The sequence below is a fragment of the Bubalus kerabau genome, chromosome 21 (assembly GCF_029407905.1).
Source record: "Bubalus kerabau isolate K-KA32 ecotype Philippines breed swamp buffalo chromosome 21, PCC_UOA_SB_1v2, whole genome shotgun sequence".
Taxonomy (NCBI): domain Eukaryota; kingdom Metazoa; phylum Chordata; class Mammalia; order Artiodactyla; family Bovidae; genus Bubalus; species Bubalus kerabau.
In genome coordinates this window covers 49,504,035-49,525,833 of record NC_073644.1, presented here as the reverse complement: position 1 = coordinate 49,525,833, position 21,799 = coordinate 49,504,035, and the positions used below count along the sequence as shown (strand labels likewise).

Here is a 21,799-nt window from a genome sequence, read left to right as displayed (position 1 = left end):
GTAAAATGGGGCTAACGTTGCTCACCATCCTTGCTTTACTGACACGCAGCAAAGATCCCATGAGAACCTGGGTGTGAAAGCAAGGAATGGATACTAACCATCCTTGCCTTCCACCTCTCCAAACCATGTCAGAAAGGAATCTCAGAATGGAATTGACTGCCAGTAGCACTTCCTGGAGTGGGACGGTGGAGGAAGTAGGATTTGCCAGCACTTGGCTCTCCTCCTGGGCCTCTGAACCAAGTGCTGATCTGTGTTAACTGTGCACGCCATTGCAGGAGTGAATCTGCCTTTGAGAAAGCCAACGTTGATGTGTTCCGAGTAAGAACCAACAATGTGGGCCTCATCTACAAAATCAGGTGAGAGTTTGGCCTCTGACAGGGCAGGGTGAGATGAAGGCAAGCAGAATAGGAACTGCTTTCATTATTGACACTTGGGTGTTGACTGCTTTCCTGGTGTCATCTGAGTGGTGACCAAAGGTGACCACATCTTCCCCTCCCATCCTGAGTCATGGTGCTGTAAGCTTGCCCATTAGAGATTCACTTCTTTGGGTTATGACAATTTGAGACAATTTTTCACACACTTGGGGGAAATAAGCTCTGAGAAATCCTAGCACAGTGGTTAGCAGACTCTGCGTCCAGATTGCCTTGGTTCAAATTTCTGCCCTGCCATTTACCAGCTGTGGAAGTTCAGGGAGATTTCCTCTCCAAGCTTCAGTTTCCTCATCTGTAATAATGGTGCCCAGCTCCTAGGGCACCATCAGGGTTAGTGAGGACTCAAGAGTCAGTGTTTAGAACAATAACTGGCACACAGTAAGCACCCAGGGAGCGTTAGCAATGCCAGGCCGTATTGCAGGGTGCCTTTTGACAGATATCTCCGCTGACTTTGTTCTCTGGGGGAATTTTTGTGAATGTGTGGGGAGGGATAAGCCTGCCAGCCTGGTTGCTGAGCAAGAGCTTCAATTGTCCCTTTTTGCCCCCCTCCACCTACTGCTGCTGCTGCTAAGTCGCTTCAGTAGTATTGGACTCTGTGTGACCCCATAGACGGCAGCTCACCAGGCTCACCCATCCCTGGGATTCTCCAGGCAAGAGTACTGGAGTGGGTTGCCATTGCCTTCTCTGCCTCCACCTACTACCCATCCCCAATCAAGTCCATGCCCATCTGTCAGCATGTCAAGATCACCTATGGTCTGACTGTACCCAGACTGGAGGGCCTGGACAGGAATGAAATGCAGCCTCCAGTCACTCCTTGTTTTTCTTCTTCCCACTAGGAAATATAGGGCTGTGAACTCTTTTTACTGGGAAAATAAAGGATGTTTAATAGGCTCTGGCACTGGTTGTGTCAAGGGAAGGGGGTTATGACCAGGAAAGGGGGTCTTACAGGGGAAGGCTGCTAAGAGAGTGTCATTGTGTGGGAAAGGCAGCCCCTAAGCTGAAGTCCTACTGTGTGCTGGGCTCTGTGCCAGACAGAGTCACGCATTATGTGTATATCATGTGTAGGGGCTTTCCAGGTGGTGAGAACTAGTGGTAAAGAACCCACTAGTGGTAAAGAACCCACCTGCCAATGTAGGAGACACGGGAGACACAGGTTTGATCCCTGGGTCAGGTAGATCCCCTGGAGGAGGGCATGGCAACCCAGTCCAATATTCTTGCCTGGAGAGTCCCATGGAGAGGGGAACCTGGCAGGCTACAGTTCATGGGGTCGCAAAGAGTCAGACACGATTTAGTGACTGAGTGTGCACACACACACACACACACACACCATCTGTTGGGGTGTGTGCTGTCTTGAGCTGTGATTGTCCTGTTAAGATCTGCAAATGTAAGGCCTCACTGTAATGGGATGCTTGGTGCAAAGTGAGGTCACCCAAGGATCAAGTTCTGGGGAAGAAACTGGGCCTCAAAGAGGAGAACTAGACTGGCAAGGATGGAGAGAACTACAGGAAGTGGAAGAAGATGATAGGGGCCAGATTTTGAACATTCTGGATCTCTACAGTAGTCCCTGGCCCCACATAGTATTGATCACTTAAAAGATGGCTAGCCCAAACCAGATGCAAAACCAGGTGCAAAACCACTTCAGATCTTTGAAAAACTAGCGCAAGATAAAGAATGTAAGATATCTCATTAACAAATGTTTACATGGTTACCCACTGAAATGATAAAGGGATTAAATGAAATATACTATTAAAATTAACTTCACCTCCCCTTTGTTTTCAGTGTGGCTACTAAAAAACCTAAATTACCTTTCTGGCTTGCACATGAAGCTCATGTGATGTTTCCATGGGGCAACACCAGTCTATGTGGCCATGCGGGCTCCTCTGGGTGGTAGGACTGAGTAGCTGAGTGTGTTTTGGGAGTCGCGGTGAGAGGGAAAGCTCCAGACAGTCCTTCTGCAAGCCTTGGTGATCCTCAGTTTTCCATGGAAGGCAATATTTCCTTACGGGCAATGTAGCAATCCACATTCATTAATAAGCACACCCACCTTGCAAGGAATCCCCATTTTTCAGATGAGGAAACTGAAGCCTCAGAGATAAAGAAATAACAGAATCAGAACGGTTGAACCTCTGTTTTGAGAAAACATTGGTGGGATTTCAGTATGGAAGGGGCACTGTCTCTGTCTTACCAGTGATGGTGTGGGTGTCTGCCTCTGGCCCAGGATCGAGCATGACAACACAGGCTTGAACGCCAGCTGGTACCTGGACCGTGTCATTGTGACCGACGTGAAGCGGCCTCACCTCCGTTACTACTTCAACTGCAACAACTGGCTGAGCAAAGTGGAGGGTGATCGCCAGTGGTGCCGTGACCTGCTGGCCAGCTTCAACCCCATGGACATGCCCCGAGGTCAGTGTCCAGAGGCTGACTTGCCTGCCATCCCTCCCTGCCTGCGCTGGGCTCGCCCAGGCTTCTGCCTTGTTCTGGGTGGCCCCATCACTCCTTGCCACCCCTCCAGGGTCTTTTTGTTGACTAGGGCACAGGTGAGGCCCCAGCACTTCCTTATGACCCTTTCAAGAGCAAGTTCTGGGGGCTCACAGAAGCAGAAGATGCAGGAGGCCCTGAAGGCATGGTGGAGGAACAGGCACAGCCCTGAGCATACCCTGTGTTTTCTTGGTGGTTAGTTTAGTCCCTAAGAAGTCACTTGCAACCCTATGGACTATAGCCCGCTAGGATCCTCTGTCCATGGGATTTCCCAGGCAAGAATACTGGAGTGGGTTGCCATTTCCTCCAGGGGATCTTCCCGACCCAGGAATCAAACCCAGTTCTCCTGCATTGCAGGCAGATTCTTTACCGACTCAGCTATGATCAGCTCCTACCTATGGAAAGTTCCCTCTGAGTTCAAAAGCAAATCTCCCTGGCTTCCTATTCCATGGTTTTTCTTCTTACACTTGAGGAAGGTGAGTTCCAGCCAGGGCATGATGGATTGGATCACAGCTTGCTGCTTCCAGAGTTCCCCAACTCCTTCTGGTTTTATGAAAAGTGAAGCAACTTATATCAAATGCATTTCTGGCCCAAAGAATTAGTTCCGTCATTTTAGCCCTGCAGGAACAATGGGAGGCAGGAAAAAAAAGTGTGTAAAAACATATCTATATTCCCTGTCCTATTTTATCACCCCTTTGTCTCCTAAAATCCTGACCACCCCCCGCATCATCATTGATATACGTATGTCCTCATTTCCAAAAAATGAGACCTCACAAGTGGGTACCATCATCATTATATCCTGCCTACATAGAGTCAAGGGCCATCAGAGAGAAAAGGAACTTGGTGGCCAAGGAAAGAGCAGTGGGTTTCCCACAGTCACTCGGTAGAACAGCAGAAGGCTAACACACTCCTCCATCCAGCATGTCCCCCGTGGTTTCCAAGTGCCACTGGCTCTTGCAAGTCAGCTGGGCATGTAAACATATCTGTTATTCTAGTGATGATCTCCCAGCTCCCAGCCAACCTTGAAAATTTGCCCTATTCCTGTGTAGTTCTCATCATAATAACTTGCAACTTTGTTGATTCTTTTTTTTTTAAAATATATGCTATCCATCTTTTATTACAAAATAAAAATTTGATCATTGCAGAAAATTTAGAAAATACAAACATACAAAAATGAAAAAAAGAATACCTATAATTCCTGGAGAAATATCACTGGTGACATTTTTGAGCACTTATTTCTGATCTTTTTAGTGCATATAGTTTGAGAGGATGTGCTGGTACAACATCCCCTGTTTTAGAGCATGTTTATTTCTAAGTCATTAAATGTCACTCAACATCCCTACTCGGAGAAGGCAATGGCAACCCACTCCAGTATTTTTGCCTGGAAACTCCCAAGGATGGAGGAGCCTGGTGGGCTGCAGTCCACGGGGTCGCCAAGAGTTGGACACGACTGAGCGACTTCACTTTCACTTTTCACTTTCACACATTGGAGAAGGAAATGACAACCCACTCCAGTGTTCTTGCCTGGAGAATCCCAGGTTCAGGGGAGCCTGGTGGGAGCACAGAGTCGGACACGACTGAAGCAACTTAGCAGCAGCAGCAGCAGCAACATCCCTACTTATAAGGGCTGTGTAGCATTTTGGTGCGGAGAAGGCAATGGCATCCCACTCCAGTACTCTTGCCTGGAAAATCCCATGGACGGAGAAGCTTGGTAGGCTGCAGTTCCTGGGGTGGCTAAGAGTTGGACACGACTGAGTGACTTCACTTTCACTTTTCACTTTCACACATTGGAGAAGGAAATGACAACCCACTCCAGTGTTCTTGCCTGGAGAATCCCAGGGACGGGGGAGTCTGTTGGGCTGCCGTCTATGGTGTCGCACAGTCGGACACGACTGAAGCGACTTAGCAGCAGCAGCAGCATTTTCGTGTAGGGAGATACATACCATCATTTATTCACTGGATACTTTAGAGTTGATATTTATATTGTCTTCCCCCTCTAGCTTTTTTGTTATTACAAAGAGTACATCTAAGTCTTGCCACAGATAAATTATTCTTTCCCTAAGATCATTTCCTCAGTGGGATTTCTAGGTCAAATAGAGTACATATGGTGAAGACTTTTGCTGATCATTCCCAAAGTGCCCTAAAAAGGACCCATCAGTGTACAGTCACATCAGCTGTGAAGGGCACCCACTCCACTTGTCCCTGCCAACAGCTGAAAGTATTGATTAATTTCCCAATTGGATAGGAAAAAGGGCTTTTCAATGTTCTCTCTTTGGTTAATGGTGGGGTTGAATATTTTCATGTTTTATTGGTCATTTGGATTGTGTGTGTTTATGTGTGTAAATTATCTACCTCATGGTCCCTGTGTCTTTCTTTTTGCTTGAGGTGAATTGCCCCAATTCTCCTATAGACTTAAAGCACTTTAACTCTTGATCCAGTGTCATTATCAGGATCAATCCTTAGCAAATTGTCAAGCTTGCCATCTTTCTTTTTCTGTTCTCTTAAGTTTCCCCTTTCTTGGCCTTTCCCCTCCTTTTAGCTCATGATCCAACTTCTGCTCTGGTCACATGAAAATCCAGTGCTCTGCTGTTAGGCGAAGAGCTTCTGAAAATCACCGTTGAGAGAGAATGAATGTAACTCAGTGATTCCTCAACTTTCCATGAGAATGGTCCAGGATAGTGTTTCCTTAAAGCTTCTGAGTTCGGTTGCCTGACCGGGCCCTCTGTCCTTATATGGGCTAGAGGGCATTGAGTTTTTTAGTATTTTCAGGCCAGATTCTGGAGGAGAGAATGAAAAACATGATCCTTAAATATTCAAGGGACTGCACGGGTAAACAAAAGGTTAAGTTTCTTCTATTTTCACCTGGAATTATATTAATTTGGTGTTTGGAGGTCTTTGATCACCAAAATGGAGAAGATAATTATTTCTTAATTCATGCAGTTTGACAGGTAAAAATATTTAAAAACGTGGGATGTAGGGTATAAAAGAGGGGGAGAGAAGAAAGGGGACATTTCCCATGTATAATCCATGCCCCTATCTTTGTTCCCCTCTCTCCATCCCCTTTTGTCCATTTAAAAAAATTATTTTTAAATTTATTTTTAATTGGAGGAGAATTGCTTTACAATGTTGTGCTGGTTTCCGCCTACAGCAGTGTGAATCTGCCATAAGTACACATATATCCCCTCCCTCCCATCCCCCGACCCACGCCTCTAGATTGTCACAAAGTCCCTGGCCGAGCTTCCCGTGTTATACAACAACTGTATAGCTATCTATTTTACAAGTGGTAATATATGCGTTTCAGTGCTACTCTCTCAATTTGTCCCGCCCTCTCCTTTCCCTGCTGTGTCCACAAGTCTATTTTCTAGGTCTGCATCTCTATTCCTGCCCTGCAAATAGGTTCATCAGTACTATTTTTCTAGATTTCATATATATTCATTACTATACGATACTTGTTTTTCTCTTTCTGACTTACTTCACTCTCTATTGTAACAGGCTCTAGGTTCATCCACCTCAGTTCAGCTGACTCACATTCATTACTTTTTATGACTGAGTATATTCCATTGTAAATAGGTACCACGACTTCCTTATCCATTCATCTGTCAGTGGACGTCGAGGTTGCTTCCATGTTCTGGCTGTTGTAAGTAGCACTGAATCAACATTGGGGTACATGTCTTTTTGTATTATTTTTTCAGGGTCTATCACAGTAGTGGGATTGCTAGGTCATATGGTAGTTTCAGCCCTAGTGTGTTAAGGAATCACCATACTGTTTCTCTATAGCTGCTCTGTCGGTTTACATTCTCACCAATAATGCACGAGGATTTCCTTTTCTCCACATCCTCTCCAGCAAGTACTGTTGGTGGATTTTTTGATGAAGGCCATTCTGACTGATGCAAGGTGATAGCTCATTGTAGTTTTCATTTGCATTTCTCTTATAATGAGTGACATTGAGCATCTTTTCATGTGTTTATTGGCCTTCTGTGTCTCTTCCATGGAGAAATGTCAGTTTAGGTCTTCTGCTCGTTTTTTTTGGTTGGATTGTTTGCTTTTCTGATATTGAGCTGCATGAGCTGCTTGCATATTTTAGAGATTAATCCTTTGTCAGTTGCTTCATTCGCAATTATTTTCTCCCATTCTGAGAGTTGTATTTTCATCTTGTTTACAGTTCCTTTTGCTGTGCAAAAAGTTTTAAATTTAATTATATCCCATTTGTTTATATTTCCATTACTCTAGGAGGTGGGTCAAAGAGGATCTTACTGAGATTTTTATCAAAGTGTTCTGCCTATTTTTAAAAAAACTTTTAAAAAGTTTATTTTTAATTGAAGGATAATTGAAGGATAATATTGTGTTGATTTCTGCCATGCATCAACATGAATTGGCCTTAGGTATATATATTTCCACTCCCTCCTACCTCCTACCCCATCCCACCCCTCTAGGTTGTCACAGAGCCCCAGTTTGAGTTCCCTGAGCAAATTCCCACTGGCTATCTATTTTACATATCATAGTATATATGTCTTCATGCTCCGCTCTCTATTTGTCCCGCTCTCTCATTCCCCCCGCCTTGTGTCCAAAAGTCTGTTCTCTATGTCTGTTTCTCCATTGCTGCCCTGCAAATAGGTTCATCAGTACCATCTTTCTAGATTCCATATATATATATGTTAATATATGATATTTGTTTTTCTCTTTCTGACTTACTTCACTCTGTATAAGAGGCTCTAGGTTTATCCACCTCATTAGAACTGACTCAAATGCATTCCTTTTTATGGCTGAGTAATATTCCATTGTGTATATGTACCACAGCTTCTTCATCCATCTGTCGATGGACATCTAGGTTGCTTCCATGTCTTAGCTATCTTAAATAGTGCAGCAATGAACATTGGGGTACATGTGTCTTTTTCAATTATAGTTTTCTCAGGGTATATACCCTGTAGAGGGATTGTTGAATCATTCAGTAGTTTTATTCATAGTTTGTTAAGGAATCTCCGTACCTGTCTTCCATAGTGGCTGTATCCATTTACATTCCCAGCAACAGTGCAAGCGGATTCCCTTTTCTCCACACTCTCTCCAGCATTTATTGTTTGTAGATTTTTTTTTTGATGATGCCCATTCTGACTGTTGTGAGGTGATATCTCATTGTAGTTTTGATTTGTATTTCTCTAACAAATAGCATGTTGAGCATCTTTTCGTATGTTTATTAGCCATCTGTATGTCTTTGGAGAAATGTCTGTTTAGGTCTTCTGCCCACTTTTTGATTGGGTTGTTTATTTTACTGATATTGAGTTGCATGAGCCACTTGTATATTTTGGAAATTAATCCTTTGTTATTTCATTTGCCATTATTTCCTCCCATTCTGGGTGTTGTCTTTTCACTTTGTTTATAGTTTCCTTTGCTGTGCAAAAGCTTTTAAGTTTAATCAGGTCCTACTTGTTTACTTTTATTTTTATTCTCTTTATTCTAGGAGATGGGTCATAAAGGATCTTGTGATTTATGTCATGGAGTATTCTGCCTATGTTTTCCTCTAAGAGTTTTGTAGTTTCTGGATTACACTTAGGTCTTTAATCCATTTTGAGTTTATCTTTGTGTGTGGTGTTAGGAAGTGTTCTAATTTTATTCTTTTACATGTAGCTGTCCAGTTTTCTAAGCACGGCTTATTGAAGAAGCTATCTTTTCTCCATTGTATATTTTTACCTCCTTTGTCAAAGATAAGGTGCCCATAAGATGAGGTATGTGGGTTTATCTCTGGGCTTTCTATCTTGTTCCGTTGATCTATATTTCTGTTTTTGTGCCAATGCCACACTGTCTTGATGACTGTAGCTTTGTAGTCTGGAGTCAGGACGGTTGATTGCTCTAGCTTCATTTTCTTTCTCAAGATTGCTTTGGCTAGTCAGGGTCTTTTGTGTTTCCATACAAATTGTAAAATTTTTTGTTCTAGTTCTATGAAAAAATGCCATTGGTAATTTGATAGGGATTGCATTGAATCTATAAATTACTTTGGGTAGCATAGTCATTTTTACAATATTGATTCTTCCAATCTAAGAATTGGAGAAGGAAATGGCAACCCACTCCAGTATTCTTGCCTGGAGAATCCTGTGGACAGAGGAGCCTGGTGGGCTGCCGTCTATGGGGTCGCACAGAGTCAGACATGACTGAAGCGACTTAGCATGCATGCATGCATTGGAGAAAGAAATGGCAACCCACTCCAGTATTCTTGCCTGGAAAATCCCAGGGACAGAGGAACCTGGTGGGCTGGCGTCTATGGGGTCCCACAGAGTCGGACACGACTGAAGCAACTTAGCAGCAGCAATCCAAGAACATGTTATATTTCTCCATCTGTTTGTGTCGTTTCTTATTTCTTTGACCATTGTCTTCTAGTTTTCTGCATACAGGTCTTTCATCTCCTTAAGTAAGTTTATTCCTAGGTATTTTTATTCATTTTGTTGCAATAGTGAATAAGATCGTTTCCTTAATTTCTATTTCTGAGTTTTCATTCTTAGTATACAGGAATGCAAGGGATTTCTGTGTATTAATTTTGTATCCTTCAACTTTACTAAATTCATTGATTAGCTCTAGGGATTTTCTGTTGGTATCTTTAGGATTTTTCTATGTATAGTATGATGTCATCTACAAACAGTGAGAATTTTACTACTTCTTTTCCAACCTGGATTCCTTTTGTTTCTTTTTCTTCTCTGATAGCCACAGACTTCCAAAACTATGTTAAATAACAGTGCTTTGCTTATTTTAAAATCAGGGTGTTTGCTTGTTGTGGAGTTGTAAGAGTCTATCCAGAATATATTTCTGAATATAAACCCCTAATCGGACTTGATTTACAAATATTTTCTCCATTCCATGGGCTGCCTTTTGCACTGTTTGTGTCTGCTGGTGCACAAACTTCTTCAATTTTATGAAGTCTTATTTATCTAGTTTTCCTTTTTGTCATTTATGCTTTTGTGTCATTGCCAAAGTCATTGCCAAATCATATGTCATGAAGCTTTTGTCCCATGTTTTCTTCTAAGAATGCTGTATCTTTAGCTTTTACATTTTTGTTGTCGATTCATTTTGAATTAACTTTTGTAAATGGTGAAAGGTGAGGGTCCAGTTTCATTCTTTTGCATGTGGATGTTCAGTTTTTTCAGCACTGTTTGTGGAAAAGGCTGTGCTTTCCCCCATTGAATAGTCTTAGCACCCTTGTTGAAAATCATTTGACCATACATACAAAGGTTTGTTTCTGGGCTCTCTGTTCTGTTGGTCTAAATGTCTATCCTTATGTCAGTATCACATCGTTTTGATTATTGTAATTTTGTAGAAGTTTTGAAATCAGGATGTGGTAGACCTCCAACTTTATTCTTCTTTTTAAAGATTGTTTTGGCTATTCAGGGTCCCTTGATATCCAGCTTCTTTTAATGCACCTTAAATTCTCATTAACTGTTTTTAACAGTGACACTATGCCATACTGACTTTGCTGTCAAAGGGCTTTTATTTACTTGGAAAAAAATATGAATAGTCTCTCTCAACCCCAAGTCCTCAGTCCTTGCCCAGGACTTCAAGGCTGCTGGGGAAACCTCACAGATTCTCCTGACTCATCCCCCGCGTGAGTCAGCAGGTGTGGGTGTCCCAGTCTTGGCTGGCTCTCCACCACATCTCAACAAAATGATCCAGGCAGACATCACACCTCCTAATTAAGCATCTCAGTCATACAGACAGCCTGAACAGGGAGTTAGCAGCCATCTCTATGTTCATTTCCTTCCTGGAACGGGTGTCAGGGGTCTTGGCACCTTCTGGGGTCTGGGGAAGGTTGGCAGCCACTTTTTCAGCATATCTGTGTTGATTATCCCTGGAAACACAGTCTTGACTATCAAACTGCTCCAGAAATTTGGCGAAATTTCCCTCCTGCCATCTGCCTTTTTGCATCCTCGCCTCATTGTCATGGACACCTGACTCATTTCCTGGAGGATTTCTTTCATCCTGTCTGTAATGGCTCACCCTCTTGACACCCAGAACCCAGAGGAGACATTGACATTTACAACTGATGAAAGCCCTTGGCTGGGATCTAAGTACAGTCTTCCAGGCTTTGAACCAAAGCATCATCATTGAAAACTAACAACTGCCATCAGTGATGCCCTCTGAGCTACTGTTAGATTCTCCAGGTCGAGCTAAAGACACGGTCTCTGCCCACAAGGTGCTCACAGTCTAGTGGACAGAGATTGCCATAGTGCAAGTATCCACGAAGAGGGCACAGTGGTTCAGAACTCCAGTCTCAAGTCACGGAGTTCTAGGTTCAAATCCCAACAGTGTTACCTACTAGCCATGGACAAAATCCTGTGGCAGCCTGTGTCTTCATGTGCTCACACCTTACAATTAGAATCTTATTTAAAATTCACAGCACCCCAAGGAGGGAAGTTCTGTTATTTGCAAAGAAGGTGGAGCTGAGCATCCATGACCTTGAATAGCCCCCTCCTCTGTTTCTTGGTCTCAGACTAGCAGCTCCCCTTTCTCAACCTGCTTGCTCAGACTGTGTTGGCTCTAGTGTCTGGCAGGAAGTGCTCTGAAAGCTGTTCTCCCTGGCACTAATAAATCATGAGAAGGTTTCAAGGGACCCACGCAAAAGGGGGATGAAGCCTGAGGGACAGGATGAGACATCCTCTCCCAACCTGCTCCCACAGTCTGGGGAGGAAGCCAGATAATGTACAGCAGTTTCTAGGGTTCAATCTGCACCCCATCCACCCCAACAAGGACCCAATAGGACTGCTCTCCCCGGAGCCCCAATGCCTGCCTGCCTGGGATGATGGTGGGAGGTTCTCCTTGCTCCCAGACTGCTGTCTCAAATTGGTTAGGCAAAAAATTCTGAATCTCCCACTGAAACATATACCAGAGTCAGAGAAAATGTTAGAGCCCACACCTCTGCCCCTTCATTGCTCTTCTATTTTCTCCTTCAGTTTTCTCCAGGCCACCTAAACACCATTGCATCTAAAGCCCCAGCCTCTCTGGAAAGGATTACCTGCTCCCTTGCCTGGGGTTGTTCTCTCCCTGCAAACTCTGGATAAACTGAAGTCTGTACCTTCCACTGTAGTGCAATGATTCTCAGTGGGGTCCCGGCACTCCATCAGCAGTTAGGGGATGTGTAGGGAATCCTATGGGCTTCCCAGGTGGCTCAGTGGTAAAGAATTCTGCCTGCCAAGCAGGAGATCCGGGTTCGATCCCTGGGTCTGAAAGATCCCCTGGAGAAGAAATGGCAACCTACTCCACTAGTCTTGCCTGGGAAATCCCATGGACAGAGGACCCTGGTGGGCTACAGTCCAAAGGCTTCCAAAAGAGTCAGACACAACTTAGTGACTAAACAATAAGCAAAGAATCTTATGGGGAGAGAGGGAAGAACTTCTACCTGTTTCCAGAGATTCAGATACATCCTGGCCGAATAGCAGAAGGAACCACCGTGGCTACTGGGGCTGGGGTGTAGCCCTTGGATACATGGCTGAGAAACAGCATATCTCAGAGACTCTCTTTACCTCTTTGGACTCTAAGCACTTAATATGTGTCAATCTGGTCTCTCCAGCTCAGCTTGGGTTTCTCTGAGGGTAGCACTTTCACTTGTCCCTGCACACTTGGTCCTGGGACTTAGGGGCTGGAGTGAAGGTCAGTAGGACACGGGCTCAGGTGTGCAGACACACGCGCTCATGAAGACCAGCAGCAGAGATGAGTGCAAAGAGCTCTACTGGGGGGCAGAGAGCTGGCTGCTAGGCTTGCCCTCAGGAACGGTGCACCTCGGGCAGGTTACTTGTCCTCTGGGCTGCCTGCTCATCTTATCAGAGGTCCCCTGTGACTCTGGCTTCCTCTGCTAGCTCTGGCTTTACTCTGCTAGCTAGGCATCTCTCTCTCAAATGGCTCCAGGAGTCTGTGCACCCCCCACTTGCCAACCTTTATGTCATTTTTGGTGTGACACTCATGGGGCACAGTGCCCAAATGCAGTTGATAAACACACTGCAGACTTACACAGGCTGAGAACACAGGGCTGCCCATGTCTTTCTGGCCCCAGGGAGGCTCAAGGTGCATCCCTGAGGCTGGAGCTGGGATGGGGGCAGCATTGAATGATTGAGGGTGGGGACACAGAGGTGGACAAGGCAGGACACGATGGAGTAGAGTTGGAGTGACACAGTGCTGGGTCTTGAAGGAGCGTGGGCTGAGGGCTGTCACCAGTAGGGAAGCGCGGGTATGACCTGTTTAGAGCAGACATAGCTTTCTCACTGCCAATATGATGTCATTTCCTGCCTTCTGGCCAAGCAATTGTCCCCATCCTGGTGCCAACCCACAAACCCTCCCACCTTGCAAAGCACCGAGTTGATCACATGGCTTAAATCAGTACCGAGCCCACATCACATTAGGAGAGCTTGCCAGCTTGGCAGTGAGAGAAGCCTCTGAAGCCAGGATCTGAGTTCCAGCTGGTCTGGGGGCTGCACGCACCCTGGGGCTGGTAAAGCCCAGGCCCAACAGTGCATCAGGGTTTCAGACCCAGGCCTCGCTGACAGCTGACAGGACCCCTGCCTTCAGAAGGGCCCACCCTTGCTCCCAGCTGGGGCCGGTTCGTTAGGGACAAGCCTTCTTCTAAGGACCATTTAGTCTTTGGTGGAATAATAATAAATATGACTGCAACCCGTTCTGTGCTGTGCTTCAAAGAGACTGAGGGGCTGGTTGTTGGAAGAAAAGGAGCCCACAGGAGGAACGACAGCTTGGGCAGGTGGGCTGGAACAGGCAGGCGACAGAGAGGATCGAAGACAGTCTCCCATTTACAGTCTGGAGCAAGGACTTGCTTTTCTCCCCCCATACCAAATGGGACAGCAAGTGCAGTGCTGGGAGCCCAAAGCTGCCCAGAGCTGGGGACTGGGTAGAAATGGTGCCATGTTTGTCTGGCACAATCACTGTTTCCACTCCTGGTTATTTCATCAGGTTAGATCAAGCTTGTGCTCAGTCGTGTCTGACTCTTTGTGACCCTTTTGGACTATAGCCCTTCAGGCTTTTCTGTCCATGGGATTTTTCAGACCAGGATACTGGAGTGGGTTGCCATTTCCTCCTCCAGGGGATCTTCCCGACCCAGGGATCAAGCCCCACATCTTCTGTGTCTCCTGCATTGCAGGCAGATTCTTTACCTGCTGAGCTATCGGGAAAGCCCATTTCATCAGGTAACGGGGTTGTAATTTCCAGCTCATGCCGGGCTTCACAGAAATTATCACACAGCTCCAAGTGCACACCTGGTCTTGGCAAGACAGTGTGGGGCACAGTGCCCAGGGCACCTTTGAAGAAGGGACAGGACAAAAAAAGGGATCATGATTAACGTCTTAGGGGCATATGGCAGTCATGCTGACCTGCAGTGGATTCCAGACCAGCCGGAGAACCACATGGTGCAGGAGCAAATGCAAGCAGCCTGGGTGATTGATGCAAAACACACCCGTCATGAGAGCTCTGCCAATAAACCCGAGGCCCTAACCTACTCCCAGATTCTAGTGGACGCTATCATACAGTAGTCAAGTCACTAATGTTAACATGCAGCTCTCTGGATCAGAAAGCATACGGGGCTGCGCACCTGAGTTCTCTCTGGCTCTGCCCTCGGCAGTCATGGGGCTTGGGCCAGAGCTCAGCTCCTCTCCCTAGTGGGGGCACTAGGTGGCCTCTTGGGTTTTTTTAGGACTGTCGTTGTTTAGCTGCTAACTTGTGTCTGACTCTTTTGCGACCCCATGGACTGTGGCCTACCAGGCTCCTCTGTCCGTTGCCATTTCCCAGGCAAGAATACTGGAGTGGGTTGAGACCCCCATGGACTGTAGCCTGCCATTTCCTCCTCCATGGGATCTTCCAGACTCAGGGACTGAACCTGCATCTCCTGCTTGGCAGATGGATTAGTTACCAATGAGCCACCTGAGAAGCACCTTTTCAGAACTAGAGGAGGGTTTCCCTTCACAACCCAACAGAGATGGATGGCCCAGGGCTAGCCTTCCTCTACGGCAGCAGGAGGAGATTGACTTTTGGCCCCTCCCTTCTGCAGCAGATACTTCTTCCCCATTTCATGCCCCTCCCCTGACCTTCTATTCTGCCCATGCCAGTCTCCCCATCACAGGCTGTATCTCTGGACTTCCACTCTCTGTGGTCAAACCTGACTCTGCCTCTCTAAGCATGAACAGATGCCTTAAGCTCTGTACCTCTATTTCCTCTTCTGTAAAATGGGGATAATGTGAATTCCCACTTCAGGAAGTGGTTGAGCTAGTTAACTGGGGGAATGAACATTAAAGGACTTAGGGCAGTGAATGAGTGAGTGTCCAGCTCTTTACGACCCCATGGATTGTAGCTAGCCAGGCTCCTCTGGTCCACGGCATTCTCCAGGCAAGAATACCAGACTGGGTTGCCATTTCCTTCTCCAGTGCAGTGTAGAGCATAGAATAAATGCTCAGTCAACCAGGCCAACCTGGTTGTTGCTATTGTTACAAAGCCGTTTCTCCCCCTGCATCTTCCTCCACGTCTAAGCTTGTTCTGACTCTGAGATGCATAGACTCAAGATTCTGGCCTCTCAAGCTCAGAAAGGACTTTGGAGCCATGAAGTGCCTGAATCTCCTCTAGAATCCGACAGGCTCATCTAGGCTGCTGTGTATAGGCTCATGACCTTGACCACAGCCGAAACCTGCAGGGAGCACTGCTCTTCCCAACCCTCTTCCCCCTTAACCCAGCTCAAGTGTTACTCAGGGTCCCCTAGCTCTATTTGCTGGGGCTGCAGCATAGGAGTCATGATTCCTTGAAACCCTATGGAGGTGATCCTGGGCCTCGGGACACACAGCCTTGAGGGCTTCCGGGTGGGGAGGGCAGGGCCATCCCTGCAGCCCTCTCTTCCTGTGAACTTCACAGCAGCTTCCCACCCACCCCATCTGCTGCCTCCTAGCATTGCAGGAAATCATCTCCGGAAAGAGTGGGAAGAAGAAAAGTGCTTTGAATGAGGCCCCAGTGAAGAGTCTCAGATAATTTGGGGGCCAAAAAGGACCTTATCTACCCTCCTCCGTATTATAGAGAGGAGAACAGAAGCCCAGGGAAGCTGAGCCACCTGCTCGTGGTCACAGTGTAACTACAGGCAGAGCCAGATCCCTGGGGACAGGATGCCAGCTCATCTCCTCCAGTGTCATTCAGTGATTCAGTGGGCAGTGGAAATTCATTGGGAATCTTCTCTGCACCAGATCCTGGACTCAGGGTAAATATGTAAGGGCTTTTCTCTAGGAGCTTAGAGTCTAGAGGGAGGAGAGTCAGGCCAGTAAATGGCCACAGTACAAAGAGATAGAATGGTCTAGGGAGGGGGATACCCCAGGCCCAAGGAAGCATTGAGGAAGGGGGAAGCAGGAGGGTTCATAGAGGAGGTGATGGTGCTCAAGCTGCGACTTCATAGGTGAGAAGGGATTCACCAGGTTTTCAAACAGAATGAGGGCACTTTAGGAGCTGATGGGTCCTAATGGCACAGTGTCTCATTCACAAAGCTGGGGGTAGACCCTCAAATTCACAGCTTCACTGTGGCCTCAGTTTCCCAGGGACCACTGCCAGCCACACTCTCTTTCAACCAAGCAGCCTGAACCTTTGGGGGAATGCATAGACTTGTATATTTGCCCCATGCTTGGTTATTTTGATTCTCAAATAGGTATTTTTAATAACCTTTGTAATTTGGAAACTATACTTTTTGGAGCCGCATCCTGTATCTGTGAACTTGTGAACTTATGATCCAGTCATTGCCTGGGCCGTGACCCTGGTCTGGCTGTCCATTTCAGCCACCATGGTTTCCTGCTGGGTCCCTGCCGAGAGATCCAAGTGCTTTTTGGATCCTTTTCCGTTATAGGTTATTACAAAACATTGACTATAGTTTCCTGTGCTATATAGTAGGTCTTTGTTTTTCATCTGTTTTATATATATAGTTGTGTGTTCATTTTTTCAGATTCTGCATATAAGTGATATATGATATTTGTCTTTCTCTGTCTTCACTTAACATGGTAATCTCTAGGTTAATCCATGCTGCTGTAAATGACATTATTTCATTCTTTTTATCTGGCTGAGTAATATTTCATTTTAGATATATACCACATCTTTATTATCCATTCATCTGTTGATGGATATTTAGGTTGCTTCTACGTCTTGGCTACTGCAAATAGTGCTGCTATGAACATTGGGGGGCATGTATCTTTTCAAATTAGAGTTTTCATATTTTCTGGATATATGCCCAGGAGTGAGATTGCTGGATTATGTGGTAACACTATTTTTGGCTTTTTAAAGGAAATTCCATAGTTTTTCATAGTGGCTATTCCAATTTACCTTCCCATCAATAGGGCAAGAGGGTTCCTTCTCTATGCACACTCTCCAGCATTTGTGATTTGTAGACTTTTTTGATGATGGGGCTTCCCAGGTGGCACTAGTGGTTAAGAATCCACCTGCAATGCAGGAGCTGAAGGAGATGTGGGTTCGATCCCTGGGTTGGGAAGATCCCCTGGAGGAGGACATGGCAGCCTACTTCAGTATTCTTCCCTGGAGGATCCCATGGACAGACGAGCCTGGTGGGCTCCAAGTCCATAGGATTGCAAGGAGTCAGACATGACTGAAGTGACTTAGCATGCACACGTGGACATTTTGATGATGACCATTTTGACTGGAATGAGGTGATACCTCATTGTAGCTCTGATTTGCATTTCTTCAATAATTAGCAATGTTGAGCATCCTTCATGTGCCTATTGACTTCATGTGCCTGCATGTCTTCTTTGGAGAAATGTCTGTTTAGGTCTTCTTCCCCTTTTTTTGATTGAATTCTTTGTCTATATATTTATATGGCCTTCCATCGTAGCTTAATTGGTAAAGAATCTGCCTGCAGTGCAGGAGATCCAGGTTCAATTCCTGGGTTGGGAAGATCACCTGGAAAAGGAAATGGCAACCCACTCTAGAGTTCTTGTCTGGATAAGTGCATGGACAGAGGAGCCTGGCTGGCTACAGTCCATGGAGTCGCAAGAGTTGGACACAACTTAGCAACTATATCATTATATATATGTATGTGTGGTTTTGTGTGTGTGTGTGTGTGTATGTATATATAGTGAGCTATATAAGCTGTTTGTATGTTTTGGAAATATATTCCCATTTTGAGGATGCTGGAAACAGAAGCACAAAGAGGTTAAGTAATTTGCTTATAAGTAATGGAGCCAAAAGTGAACCCAGATGGCCTTGAACTTAATCACTGTGTAAGACAGCCTTAGAGACACCTCTGTTAACATTTTAGTGAATTCCGTTTCTATTCTTTTCTTGTGCATGAATGTATTAAAGACTATATATTGATGAAAATGGTATTTTATTTTGGTCAAATTTATAACCTTTTTTTTTTCAGTTAATAGCATTGGCTAATATTTTAAATCATTATTTTTAACGGCTGCATGGTATTCCATGAATGAGTGAATACTATAATTCACTCCCAAAGATCCCTCGTTTTAGATGTTTTTAGGTTGTTCTCAGTTTCTCATTATTCTAACAGTTCTGTGATAGACATCTTTTTAGGTGGTCTATGAACACAAGGATTTCCTAGCATTAACTAGTTGCTATGCACAGGGATGGAATTGTTGGTCCAGGGGGTTGCAGAACGATGTCTTTAACACACATTCCTCACCTCCAGCAGCACCTGAGACATGTTGGCTTCCCAGCCCTGTGGGGGATAAACTCTGGCAGTGGAGTGGAATCTGGGTTGGAAAGAGAAGAAATGGAACAACAGTTGCTGAGTACTTGGGTAGAAGGGAAGAACCTTCTGCAGACAGCCAGAGAGGGGGGCTGAGTCTGTGGAAGTAGCTTTGTGGGGCTTGGCAATGAGGGAGGTGAGCATTCAGAGCAGTAAACCCTTCTCTATAGCATACTGTTAAAAACACCCCATAGCATTTAGGCTGACATCACAGTTTCTTAGGAAATATACAGGTTGTATATTTACTTGGGGAGGATGAAAAGAGCAGAGCGCTTTTTCTTGATTACCACCCAGGAGTGATTATTAATGATTGAGTGATATTTCAGTGTCAGTGTGTAACCAGGCTCAGCTGGGTTCAGCCCATGGCCTGTGTTCCAGCACGTGGGAAGTGCCGACAAAGTGATACAGACCCCAGAAGTTCTGGAGTGCAGGACTGAGGGCTCGGAGATGGGGGCCCTTGGCAGAGAGTCTGGGGCTTAAGCTAGGCTGGGCAGGGTGGGTGGAATGACAGCTAAGAGAGAGCCTTCTTGTCCAGGTCCCTTGAGTCCACATCTGGGCTTTAGTCCTGTCCAACTGTGAAAGCTTGATTAAGTATCTCAGCCTCCTGCTTCCACTGATCGCCTCATTAGTGAATGGTGACAATAGCCATCGTGAGGATTACCCGAGGTAATAGGTGTGCTGGCCCATGCTAGGTTCTCAGCAAGCCCTGGAGACTCTTATTTCTTGATTAGTGGGGGTGTCTGTGAGGGCAGAGAGGGTCAGGGCCCTCTATAGAAAGCAGAGATATTCCAGTCCTGATTAAAGAAGAGGGTGAATCTGGGTGAGAAATTTGGGCCTCTGGACCTGAAGGAAGAAAGAGGAAACTGTCGGGTCAGGAATGGGGAAGGAGAACTCGGGTCCATGGGCTTGGGAGGCCATCCACTGGTCAGTGGCCATGACCCAGCGAGGAGCCTTGCTGCCCATCCTCGGGTTCTGTGGACCACATCCTCCCCACACCCATGCGGGCTTGAGTAGTTAGGGGTGTTCCCGGAGAAGACTCTTGAGAGTCCCTTGGACTGCAAGGAGATCCAGCCAGTCCATTCTGAAGGAGATCAGCCCTGGGATTTCTTTGGAAGGAATGATGCTAAAGCTGAAACTCCAGTACTTTGGCCACCTCATGCGAAGAGTTGACTCATTGGAAAAGACTCTGATGCTGGGAGGGATTGGGGGCAGGAGGAGAAGGGGATGACAGAGGATGAGATGGCTGGATGGCATCACTGACTCGATGGACGTGAGTCTGGGTGAACTCCGGGAGTTGGTGATGGACAGGGAGGCCTGGCGTGCTGTGATTCATGGGGTCGCAAAGAGTCGTACACGACTGAGTGACTGGACTGAACTGAACTGAACTGAACTGGAGAGGGGAGAATGTTCTTCCTCGGCTCCCACCCCCAAGGCAGCTTCCCCCAACCCCTGCCATCTTCAGCTCCCACACAGCCCCTGTGAAATCTCACTTCTGTGGCTTGGCATCCTGGCTCTGGGTGAGCGGAAGTGCTGGGTGTCAGGGTGTGAGGCTGGCAGATGTGGTTGGGGGTGGGGTAACATCAAGTCCAATCATCCCTCTTCCAACTCTCCTCCCCAGTCTCACCTGTGAGAACAAATAAAGCCACGTTCTAATTAGACAGGATCTGGGGATGGGCGAAAACTTCATTCTCTTAGCTCATCCTCAGCTCATTCATGATTCTCTGCTTCCTGAGAAAGCCTGGACCATGTGAGCTTCTCCAAGGCTCAAACCATGTGGGCAAGGGATGGTCTCTTCCTTGGCAAGCAGGACAGAGGCTTCGGTATGGGGTCTTTTGCTAGGCTTCTGCTGTCGGGCACATGACGAGCAGCTTCACCCGCTCAGCTGTGCACCCAGCACCAGGATGTGGGGCTTCCGGCCCCCTCAGGGCTGTGCCTCCTCCTCCTGCCGCCCAGGATTGCTCTCGGGAGATGCGTCCCATCACTGCTGTGTGCTGACTGTTCCAGACGGCACGCCGGGGAGGCTGCGGGGGCGGCTGGCACACCCGGCGGTGCAGGAGGCAGCTGGGGCCTGCCAGTGCCTGTCTTTTCTGGAAGCCCACGCAGGCAGCTTCCGGCTGGTCTGCAGGGCACATATTTCCTGTTTGGAAGGAGCAGCTTTGTGCCTCTGCCAGGATGGGGTGCAGAGGGGAAAAAAGGGCAAGGGCCAGGCTGGACTTGTGTATCCCTTGGGCAGGCAGGGCAGGACAGGAAGGTCACAGATGACCCTACGATGTGACCTTGAGGCAGCCATCTGTCTTTTAAACTACAAACAAAATTCTCTGTGCAAGACCCCAGCTCAATGTGGTTGGGCTTTGGAAGGCACCATGGGATCAGCACCTTGATCTGTAGCTATGGTGTATTGTTCAGGTCAATGTTTCAATTAGTCTGTTCTCTTTGAGCTCACGCTGACCTTTGGTGGAAAGAGGCTACTACCTGGTTTCAGGTGTGCAGGCTGTACATGGCTCCAGTGCGACTGTGTAAGGAGATCCCTTTCACAGCACAGGGACTGTAGATTTATGCATTTATTATGACAGTTATCCAACAGATGGCAGTCAAGTGTCTTGAGGAAGGGCTCCCTTTATCTCATTTGCACACAGGCACTGTGTGGGCTAATGGTAACCCTGCTGAAAGGTCAGAGAGAAGTAGTTCTAGGGAGAATTTTAGAACAGATAATATGCCAAACAGGTCAACCATAGGCCAACTCCAGGGCTGGGGCGGGCCCTCTTTAGTCCCCATTTCTCCCATGTTTGCTCAGGAAGAGCGATGAACTCAGCTTGCCAGCTCCTCCTCCAACTTGACCTTCCCCTTTCTTCCCATCTCTGCTCCTTGCTCGTTCACAACCAGGCAGTGAGCTGAAAGGCACATGGCCGAAGTTTACAGAACTGGACCTGCCATCATCCCCACCTTCAGGAATCCCCAGATTAGACTAGCCCCTCTTCTCAATCGGACTCAAAGGAATGGCAGCTTCAGCCCAGTCACACAGCACTGTAAGGGGCGGGGAAAACGGAGCGCCGTTCATGGTCCTTTTCACTCCCCACCCCAACAGAGAAAGGGCAGTCATTCCCCAACCTTCAAAGCCCTAAGCTGTTTAACTAGCGGTGAAAGTGAAAGTCAAGTTGCTCAGTTGTGTCTGACTCTT

At 46.5% G+C, this 21,799-nt stretch overlaps 1 protein-coding gene across 2 annotated transcripts in view; it reads left to right on the top strand.

Moving 5' to 3' along the window:
* The window catches only part of LOXHD1 (lipoxygenase homology PLAT domains 1), a 195,498-nt gene that overhangs the window by 13,375 nt on the left and 160,324 nt on the right, over window positions 1-21,799 (top strand). For both annotated transcript variants that reach the window (XM_055559028.1, XM_055559027.1), the window contains exons 3-4: window positions 276-356; window positions 2,650-2,834. In XM_055559028.1, coding sequence (XP_055415003.1) covers window positions 276-356; window positions 2,650-2,834 — 266 coding nt within the window. The remainder of the gene's footprint in view (window positions 1-275; window positions 357-2,649; window positions 2,835-21,799) is intronic.